Source organism: Photinus pyralis, unplaced genomic scaffold (genome assembly GCF_008802855.1).
Source record: "Photinus pyralis isolate 1611_PpyrPB1 unplaced genomic scaffold, Ppyr1.3 Ppyr1.4_LG8, whole genome shotgun sequence".
Taxonomy (NCBI): domain Eukaryota; kingdom Metazoa; phylum Arthropoda; class Insecta; order Coleoptera; family Lampyridae; genus Photinus; species Photinus pyralis.
The window spans coordinates 33,444,291-33,455,491 of NW_022170819.1; the positions used below are offsets into that span (position 1 = coordinate 33,444,291).

Below are 11,201 nucleotides of genomic sequence, written 5' to 3' on the forward strand. Positions count from 1 at the left end.
CTGCAATAACATTTGCAATACACCTTATAAAAAGAATTTGTTCCTGTTCTCAGGTTTACTTACGTATACAGTATCATTCGAGCAGTATCTCAGTTGTGACATCTAGGATCGTGGTCAGCTAATCGCACTAGTGTCGGATAACTTATGAGTGCAACATTTCTAGGATTTACACAGATTAAAATCTTGGATAATTAAAACCCTTTGATCAGCATAGTAAGTATGGAATCTGTTTCGAGTATAAGCAGTGAGATCGTTAACCTAACCCGACATTCGGCAAATCTCTTAAAAAAGAAATCTGAAATTGTTAAACACATTTCAATCGCGAAAACCAACATTCGAATATTGCAAAGAGCTATTGTCAATCAAGTTCATTTCAATAATCCGAATGAAAATTCTTCGAGACTTGAATCTAATTTGGCGCTCTTGAAAAGCTATTTGGCTACGTTACAAGAGCGATTAAAGAATTTTTCCACGAAAAAAAGGGGTTGTGGGATCGATGTCATCAATAAAAGTCGATCACGTAAACTAGCGTGGTACACACTAGACTCCTGCTTCAATGGCCGTTTAATTACTGGTGTTATTGTTAATTTTGGTTATAAGGATCCCCTAATTTTTCTAAATCATGCGTACGATAGTTTTTTACGCCAAATTAAGATAGCGTTAGCAAGATCCATGTTAAAAGTAAACGTCATTTTAACTTGCAATTTTATTCATCCTCAAACTAGCATTATAGACTTGAAAACATTCCAGACCAAAAATGCTCCGATTGACATCGGTACTAATCTTAGGGAATGGTACAATGAAAACGTTTTCGATAAAATTCAAACAAAGTTGGAGAATTTCTCCGAAAAGAACTCTGGGTGGGCCTTATCGGATATAGTAAATCTGAAAATCAATATTAATCAGTACGTACCCATTAAGGGAGGGTTTTCAACATACGTCAAAGTTCCTCCTTTTATAGCCGCTAAGAGAGCAGTTATTAACGTAAAGAATAATGATCAGTTTTGTTTTCTGTGGTCAATAGTCGCAGCATTGCATCCCGTTAATAAAAATGCCGATAGAGTAAGTAGTTATCCTCATTTTGACCAAGTATTAAATCGTGGATCTATCAAATTCCCCATTAAACTAACAGATATTAAAAAATTTGAGAACATGAATGATATCTCCATTAACTTATATTGCATAGTTAAGAGAAATATATTTCCTTTTATGTTAAGTGGTAAAGTTGATAATAGAAAAACTATCAATTTATTGGTGTTGGTTTCTGATCAAAGGAATAAAGTCCTCAATACCAATAACTGTTACTATCATTTTGCATGGATTAAAAATATGTCAGCGTTGTTATCTTCCCAACTATCTCGTAGAGGACATAAGAAATTCTTCTGCAATATTTGTCTGAACCACTTTTCAACGAGTGATTTATTAGAAAAGCATACGCTTAAATGTCATCAAGTCAATAAGTGCTCCATTCGACTGCCTAATGACTCGGAAAGGATTCTAAAATTCACACATTATTCTAACATGGAGAAGGTGGCATTTACTATTTATTCAGACCTTGAGTGCATCTTGGAAAAATGTGATAAAGTCAATCTTCCAAATGCTAACACAACATTTTACCAAAAGCATACTCCCTTTAGTATTGCCTTTTACCTTAAGTGTTCGTATGATGAGTCGCTTTCGAAATTGTTTTCATACAGAGGACCTGATTGTATTCAATGGTTTATTAAACGATTGCGCGAGATTGCCGATTGGGCAAATGAAATTGTGAATACTATTGTTCCCATGGAAGTTCTTAGTCCTCATCAGATGCAAAACTATTTGAACGCTATAGTGTGTCACATTTGCGAGAAACCTTTTACCGAAGATCAAATTAAAGTACGCGATCACCATCATATGACGGGGCGGTACAGAGGGGCGGCTCACCAGGCATGTAATTTGAACTTTAACCACTCCCATGTTATACCAGTCGTTTTCCATAACTTAAGCGGATACGATGCCCATTTTTTTATTCGAGAACTCGCTATCGGCTTTCCTGGCGGAATTAAACTCTTACCTTTAAACAAAGAAAAATATATTTCTTTCACGAAGCATGTGCAGAACACTAACATAGATTTTCGATTTATCGATTCCTTTAGATTTATGAGCAGTAGTATAGATAAGCTATCTTCGTATTTAGATAATGAGCAGAAAACTATTACTAGAGCGCATTGTCGTAATGCAAATGAATTCCATTTGTTAACTCGAAAGGGAGTGTTTCCATATGATTACGTTGATTCGTGGGAGAAATTAAATGAGACAGTGTTACCAACTCGAGATGCATTTTTTAGTCAATTAAAAAATGAAGCTGTGAGCGAAGCGGACTATGAACATGCGAATCACATTTGGAACGCGTTCGAAATTAAAACCTTAGGTCAATATTCTGATCTCTATTTGATGACGGACGTTCTCCTTTTGGCGGATATCTTTGAAAATTTTAGGGAGACTTGTTTGCGTACCTATCGCTTAGATCCGTTACATTATTACACCGCCCCGGGTTTGGCATTTGACGCAATGCTTAAAGTCACCGACGTTAAATTAGAACTTTTAAGTGACATTGATCAAATGATGTTTATTGAAAGTGGTATAAGAGGAGGTGTAGCACAATGTTCAATGAGATACGCGAAGGCCAATAACCCGTACATGAAAGAAAAATATAATCCTAACCTGGAGACGACCTATTTAATGTATTATGATATTAATAACCTTTATGGTGCCTCAATGTGTGAATTCTTGCCTTGCAGCGATTTTTCCTTTGTAGATGACATTCAAAATTTAGATATTCTAAACCATCCTGATGATTCAGACGTTGGTTATATTGTAGACTGTGATTTAGAGTATCCTTTGGAATGCCACAGATTACATTCTGATTTACCTTTGGCCCCAGAGCATCTAGTGCCAAATAACTCAAAATTAAAGAAACTAATGCTTACCTTGTACCCAAAGCACAACTACGTAGTTCATTATAGAAATTTAAAGATGTACGTACAACATGGGTTAAAGTTGATAAAAATAAATAGAGTATTACAGTTTAAGCAATCACCGTGGCTGAAAAAGTATATTGAATTAAACACTCGCATGAGGCAACAAGCGAAAAATATGTTTGAAATAGAATTTTACAAATTAATGATTAATTGCGTCTATGGTAAACTTATGGAGAACGTGCGAAAATACAAAGATGTGAAACTATTAACCAAATGGGAGGGAAGGTATGAAGCCCGTGCGTATATAGCGAAGCCAAACTTTAGCAGTTGTACGATTTTTGATAAGGATATGGTTATAATAGAGATGGATAGGTTAGAGATATTTTTCAATAAACCAATATACGCGGGATTTGCCGTTTTAGATATATCAAAAACGTTTCTCTATGACTTTCATTATAACTACATTCTCAAAAAGTTTAAAGATAAAACAAAACTTCTGTATACAGATACCGATAGCCTAATATACTATTTTACAGTTCCCAATATATACGAGAATATAAAAGATGATATACATCGATTTGATACCTCAAATTATGATATCAATAATGAATATGGGATTCCATTAGTCAATAAAAAAATCCCCGGTCTAATGAAAGATGAAAATCATGGACACATTATGACCGAATTCGTAGGACTTCGTGCTAAGATGTACGCTTATGAAGTAGAGGGAAAACTGACCAAAAAATCTAAAGGCTCGACATCGACTAGCATCAGAGAAATTACTCTAAATGATTACAAGAACGCTTTGTTTAACGTTCTAATTATAAAACGAAGTCAGCATCTTATTCGTTCAAAAAAACATACAGTATTTACGTTGAAGCAGGAGAAAGTAGTATTGAGTCCTCACGATGACAAACGTGTTATCTGTGCTAATAACATTGATACCCGTCCTTGGGGATTCAAATGTCATTGACAATGTCTCACAGCCCCTTTTTTACATTTCAGAATACATCCGCCACATCATGAACCATGAAAATTTGAAAATTCAGTTGGAGCATGAATTACATTACACTTCTGTTCCAGTTTATAAAAAATTCTTGAAACGAGCTCTTTTGGAAATTCCGTCCGTGCAAAATTATGCTTTAATTTTTTTTTAATTTTTTACAGAACCTGGTCTTACCGGACGAATGTTTCAGTTGGTGTGCTACTTTTAGAAATATAAGTCCAGACAGTATTAGATTACTTGTAGATAGGAAGCTTGAACTAGATAAGTTAGTTGACTCTGTTATAAGTTCATCAAAAATTAGTGGCAATCAAATAGTAGATAGCTTACCATTAAATATCAAAATCTATATAACCAATTTACTTAATTCAAAGGCTGTTCATAGAAATATTATTTGTGTGATAAACGAAAGTATATGTGAATCTGCACAGTACGCTAATGTCAATGCTCTAGAAATGTTTATCGATATATGTATAGAGAAAAGTATCGAATGCAAATTTAACCCTTATGAAGATACTCGTCATAAACAAATTTACCGATGGATAATGGGAAATATACAAAAAGGAGAAGGTGATTCAAACGCAATTCTTGGCTGGACTTGTGGGCCAGATTCTGCAATCTGGCCATCCACCCAATTAATGGATTATAAGAAGACGTATGAGTTACTTTTAAAAATAATGAGTACAGATGATAGTGATAGGAAAAAAAAACCTGTAAAAAAATATGTTGTATGGTAAATAAAAGACTAAATGTTTTTATTGACTTTTTTATTTTACAACCAATAAGCTCACAACACAATGTTATTCTTATCAATCCAAGATCTTTCGTCTAATCCCCACCATTTGACATACACTTTATCTTTCTTCCGTCGTAGTACCTTTTCTACCAAGTATACGTCGGAATATTTTGCGCTTTGGAGTTCCTGCTCGTAGAATCCTCCAAGTATAGGTTTCCCGTTCATGTCTTCCAACAAATATGTCACAGGGTTGGTTATTTGTACTTTTACAATTTTGAATAGTTCACTAGACCAGTTGGATGTGTAGCCTTTAGCAAATATAGATTTAAACTTGCTAATTCGAACTACATCGCCAACATTAAATCGATATCTTTTGTTGAAAAGCTTGATGTGGTTGTAGACATTCAGCTGCGTGTCGACCTTTACTTCGATCGGCTTCATCCCCGTTGTTCGATGTTTACGATTATTGTATCCATTTGTGATCAATTCGATTGCATCAATCCATACATACTTTCCACGGAGACTAAACTGTCTGTATAAATAATTTTTGATCGTCCTAATTGTTCTTTCGGCTATGGCAGCCTTTTTTGTACTGTACGTGGAGTAGTGATTAATGCGTTCTTCCGTCATCAATTTGGCGAATGATTTGTTATAGAATTCCTTCCCAGCATCGGTCTGTAGATTTTGCGGTCTACGCCTGGTAGTTTTGAAAATATCTTGCATGGCTTTTGTTAACTCCTCGCCCGTTTTGGTCTTCAATCCTCTTGTCCACAAATATTTTGAGAAGCAATCGATAACTACCAGTATGTATTTGTAGCCTTTATTCTGTTTAGCGTAAGGTATGAATTCGGCCAAATCTGCTTGCCAAAGATCATCATATCCTTTAATAACGGTACGTCTACGTGGAAAGTTTTTGCGCGCTGCTTTATGTAGCTCATTTACCACCTGCTGCATCCTTTATTACTTTATGCAATGTTTCTTTGACCGCTTTCAGCTCTTCCTCTAGTACCTCCACGTAATTGCGAAGACCGTCTACAGGTGCTTTCGCAATCTGCATATAATATGTGAAGAATCCCTTATTTATGGCATCGCCGTCGTCTATTGGTTCGCCTACATTCATTAACCGGTTTTCGTTGAGATTTAGTCTTGTTGATAGGTAGTGTTGTAAGGTTAGGGCATCATGTCGTTCAATAGGATCCGCAACATTACTTAGTCTCTTATTTTCCACATTTATCGTATCGTCAGTAATGGAAAATTTTGTCTTTAGCAGTTTTCCAAATTGAGCATGGGTATGCGAACGTCCGAATTTATCCATGGTGAATGTAATCAAAAAGACTGAAAAGGGGTATTTATACTAGTTGACGTAAAAATCGCTGCGTGGGCTTTTGTATGTAACCCTCCTCGTACATCTCTTCCACGATTGATATTATGTCATTTTTTACACCAGTGTTGCCGGCCATTTTTTCACCCCATAAAACCTCTAAATCACGAATCAATTCATGTACGCTATTCCAGTATTTGTATTCGATCGGTCGATCGACTTCCTTGAATAGAGTAATACCGCTTCCGGATTTCGTACGCCCCCTCTTCGCATCTTCCTCCTCCTTTAATAGAGGCTTTATTATGAGCGTATACTTTTTGCTCTTATTGCCACGAATCTGTTCGGTGGGATCGTAATTGCGCCGTGCGACATGAGTTGCTATTATTATCTGCTTATAGTTACTTCTATCGTGATTGGATACTAGCGATTCATTCGGCTCATTCATAATGATAAGTTCGTATAGGCCTGCTGTACCCTTATATCGAACGCCATTAATCATTAAATCGTCACCATTAATCATCACCGGTGTGTTGCCCATTGTCCACTTATCAGTCTCAACATTATAATGAATTCCAAAGGTTGTGTCAATTGCATTACTCGTATTTCTTATCATGCGCTCGACGTATATACGAGGTAGGTGGTTGTATTGTTCCAAAAAAGCTTGCGAACCTTGCATATCGAGTAATGAAGCAGATGATGATGCGATAGAGGACACTTCTTCTTCTTCCTCTGGTTGATGCTCTCCTATCACTGTACTCTGTAGAAATGATGGGGGCTGTCTCAATGATGGTGTAGCCGTGGGGCGAAAAGGTCTAACCATTGGGCTAATATCGGTTGGTGGATATTTTTGGAAGTAGGGAAGTCTAGCCAGAGGACTAATCTCGGTAAGTGAAGAGGGCCTTCGTCTCGCTCGCGAGTAATAAGGTATCGCAGGCGTTGAACGGTGTGGTGGCGACTTTCTTTTTGCGGGTGATAAACGTTTGGAAGGTGATGTAAATACTTCATCCTCTGGCTCCTCCTTTTTCGTTACCACCGATGGCAGTGGTTCGATTTTCTTTACGATCTGGGATAGCGGTTGAATTAGTGGTTTATACGTTCGTACAAATTCCAGTTCTCTAATAGAACGATCCGCTTTGAGACGATTGTACTTTTGTTGTATCGCTTTACGAGCCTGAACTATTCGTCTTTTCAAGGCCATCTCCTTATTATCCATGATGCGATCAAGGGAACAGGTAACAGATAAACAGGGGGAACAGGGGACCTATTTCTTGATAAGCTGTTTATTTTTGGAAGCTGTTGACTTGATAGCCGTTTATTTCCAACTGAACAATAAACACGTTCTCATGGTATTATATAGTGATCGAAACCTTTCCTGAAGCGACCGTTTCGCACATCTGCATCCTTATTGATCACCATAAAGCCATACGGAGTTCGCCAACTTTCCGAGCACATCTCTCGGAACAGAGGCATAGGTATAATGGGAGCGACGTGATCTTCATAAATGTGTCGCAAATTCAAGTCGTCCTGCTCGAATAGGACAATTAAGTTAGCATTATCTCTAATCAATTGTTTAGGAATTTTAGAATACGTTTGACCCAAGTAGAAACAATCGATAGCGTTATGTCTACCCATGGAAAAGTACGCTCTAATGTTATCCTGTTTTTCACAAGCGATATCGTCAAAGATAAAAATTGAATTAGGTTTGGCCGCATTTGGTTCCATAATGTCGGAATTCTCGCTAAATGTGAAGAAGCCAATATCCTTCATCGGCTGCAGAATTTCCCCCAAAAGTTTATATTTCTCTTGATTCAATGATTTGGAATAGACGTACACGTGTTTGAAACGTAGACCATTGGGCTCAGTTAACAGACTGAGCATCGTATTTGTTTTACCACAATTAGACGGTCCGCAGATTAAGCATCTTACGCTATTTGGAAGTAACTCGCCATGTTTTTTGCCCTCTACATTTGTCGTTATAAAGGTATCCAGATTTTGAATGGACAGCTTATGCTTCTGCGTCACAACCTTCATTTTAGACGGTTGAAATAAAACTACGAACATTTTCCTCAATACATTTTATTTATACATTAAAAAAAATACAACTTATAGTTTTTTCACTTCTCCAGTCAAAGGATTGTATTGAACTAGTGCATCGTGCAGGATCAGACAATAAGCAACAGTTCCCGCCTCGAAGGCCTCCATCGACTCCATTTCCAGCTTAACATCTACCGTTGAATGCTTCAGAGATTCGTTTTGTTTTGAACAGTCTAGCACAAAGATTGGACAACTTTTAAAATACAAATAGTCAAACAGAGCGTCTTGCTCATCCTTGGCATAATAATCTCGTCGAAAGTTTACGTAGTTTTGATACGCCGTTATGTACTTATTTGCATTAAAATCTAAATGCATCGCCTCGTACGGATAACTTTCAGAGTTGAGATGCAATTTTAGATTTCGAATTTTGACGTTATCGAAATCGCCCGCTCTTGTCTCATGCGAAAACTTCTTCCCGCTACGTTGAAATGCAACAATTCCCCATCGAGGTTTTTCTAATTGAGTTGAGGTCTTGATTGGCCATATATCCGACTGTGCCTGTTTCAGTGCGGGTAATTCGTACAGTTCCCACTGTCGAAAAGGTATTGTAATTGTTGCACCCTTATTAATCCGTTCGTATAGACCGATTTTGGCACTGTCGCTAACTGTCACGTGCGGAACTTTCCATTGAATTTTGGTTAACGATATTACTGCATCGTTGGCGGTTCCCATGTAACAATCGGTATCGCTTCTAGCTCGAATTAGCACCAATTCTTGTCGCATGTTTACAATAACTTGACGATAATCCTCCATGCTTCCGAATAAATGTTTTAGCGGTATACAGACAGCGAAATGTTTTTCTTTGTTGCTTTTGTTGTAATCTACTTGAACGGATTCGTTTGTGGGTGACCATCCCAAATGCTGCATTCCTTTGCTTTCAGTAGACGTATACGATATGTATCCTTTCAGAGAGGATGTAATTCCAGGATTCCTACACACATCTACTTTTTGTCCTCCCAACTCGTAGCGAATTTCCTCGAAAAGGAATGGAGCGAAATTATTTGTTAGGTTGCATGTTTTTGCAATGGCACCCTCTTCTTGTGACTGACTCCATTCAATTTTTCCTTCTATGTACAAGAAGCTATCGTACGTGGCGGTTATCAGTTCTTGATTTTGAATTAATATACGGATTTCACTGGAAAGCCCAAAATTCGAAGATCCTCCGTATGGGAGATAGGTGTGAATATCGGACTTGATTATGGTCTCATCAAAACGTGCGTTTTGAAAGACGTTTAACGAGTCTGCAGCCGCCGCCATTTTGCACTTTTAGACCAATGGATTCCAAGAAATATTTTTCTGCAGGCGTTAATGTGCCCGGGCCCTGTCCCGATTGAGAATAAGTCGATTTCCGGTTACCTCGGTTATTTATAGTATTGAGGAAAGATGGCAGTGGACCTTGATTAATACGTAACCCCATATTCTTTTAACTCTAATCGTACTGTAAAAGGCTCACTTGCACCGAAATCAATTGGTTCACCCTTTTGATTTGTCAGCTTTATAGTTATATTGCTAATTCTACTGGTATTTACTTGCAAATATTGAGTATTACTGGGAATTTTATCTAAGCGGTAACCCGGTGGAACAGAAACGTCTATTTCATAAAGTACTTTAGCGGGATTTCCGTTGCGATAGGATAGGATAAGATTGCACTCTATGTGAATGTTGGTATGTTTAATGATTTGTATATCTAAAGCAGATGTATGTAGAACGTTCGCTTCCAATATCTTCGATTCGAAACCGATCATGCGTCCTATGCAGTCTCTTGGAGTAAAATCTATATCAAAGTCGCAGCTAAGTTCGCACTTGAGCGTATTGTTATTTGTACGTAAACTAAAGCGATTTGGAATGCGAGCTTTTATATACGCGCTTAGCTCTTCCAACTCGTATGCACCGTGAGGAATTCCTATTCCGTGGGAATTATCACCTCTCCTAATATAGAATTTATCGTTTCCCGCGTGAATATTTCTAATACTGTTACAGCCATAGAAACCGACCACCCCTATTACGTACAATTTCTCGGATGGAAGTTCTATGGGTGGATAAAAATCATGACTGGCTGTATTTCCAACGCCCTCTATGCTGAAGGTTGTCGACATTATGACTACAGGTACCGAGATAAAATGCGTGTTATTTATACAGAAATTTTAAGCACAGATGACCGCAATTCGTTGTTCCAAATTGTTGCTCTTGCCCGTAATTATAATAAATTTTACAGTCGCGGAAATACTCAATCACTTCTCGTGGTGGTGGAATATTACCGAAACTATCATAGTACCACACTCGTTCACCACGTTTTTTATAAGACACCCAATGAGTGCCACGCCCTCGTTGGTTATCTAAATTAATAACACCGGATTCATTTTTCCATGGCGATATAGGCATACTATCTCGCATAAACACATCCCTAAAGTATGGTACACACCCTCTTGCATGCTTACGTAGATCTACATCTGTCAACGGCCGCTTGGGCAATTTTTGAAGTTTTTTTTTTTCGTAAATGCAAGGCTAAACTGCCTCCCGATTTGTAAGGTTTCAAGTACAGCGCACCGCCACTTTTATTTCCTATAGCGATCGATTCCATCGTGCGATTATGGCGTGATGTTTCATCTAGCATTTTACGAGCGTCACGGGATGCATTAACTGCTTTAGCAATGCCTGCAGCACCGCCGGCTAAAGCTCCAACTGCTGACAGACCAGCAAATAGGGGTATCAGGAATGGTAAAAACCCTCCCTGTTTTGGTATGGGAATTACTCTAGGCACGCTTACATTTTTCCTACCACCTAAACTTTTTACTGCCATATTTGCTGCCGTAACAGCTGACTTTATTATATCCACAGTATTGCCGCTTTTCCTCATTTTCTTAGCAATCTTCCTACGCAAGTTCAATAAACTGCTCTTCTTCCCCTTAACTCCCATCCCCAACTTTCGTTTCACTTTCATAATGGTGCCTACTGTAAGAGCGGCAGCTCGTTCACCTAACTTTGCGTTGGAAGCTTTTAACCGTTCCCAAGCTTTCCGCTCTAAAACGCGATCTGCTTGATGTCGTCTTTCCAAGTCTTGGTTATCCCTATAGCTAATGTCGTGCT

General features: G+C 37.9%; 2 protein-coding genes across 2 annotated transcripts; one reads left to right on the forward strand and one right to left on the reverse strand.

Moving 5' to 3' along the window:
* Positions 1–1,521: 1,521 nt before the first annotated feature.
* Positions 1,522–3,933, forward strand: LOC116179559. Its single transcript, XM_031499357.1, has one exon. The coding sequence runs from the start codon at positions 1,522–1,524 to the stop codon at positions 3,931–3,933; it is 2,412 nt and encodes an 803-aa protein (XP_031355217.1).
* A 4,190-nt stretch (positions 3,934–8,123) lies between these two features.
* Positions 8,124–9,371, reverse strand: LOC116179560. Its single transcript, XM_031499358.1, has one exon. The coding sequence runs from the start codon at positions 9,369–9,371 to the stop codon at positions 8,124–8,126; it is 1,248 nt and encodes a 415-aa protein (XP_031355218.1).
* Between the last annotated feature and the right edge of the window lie 1,830 nt (positions 9,372–11,201).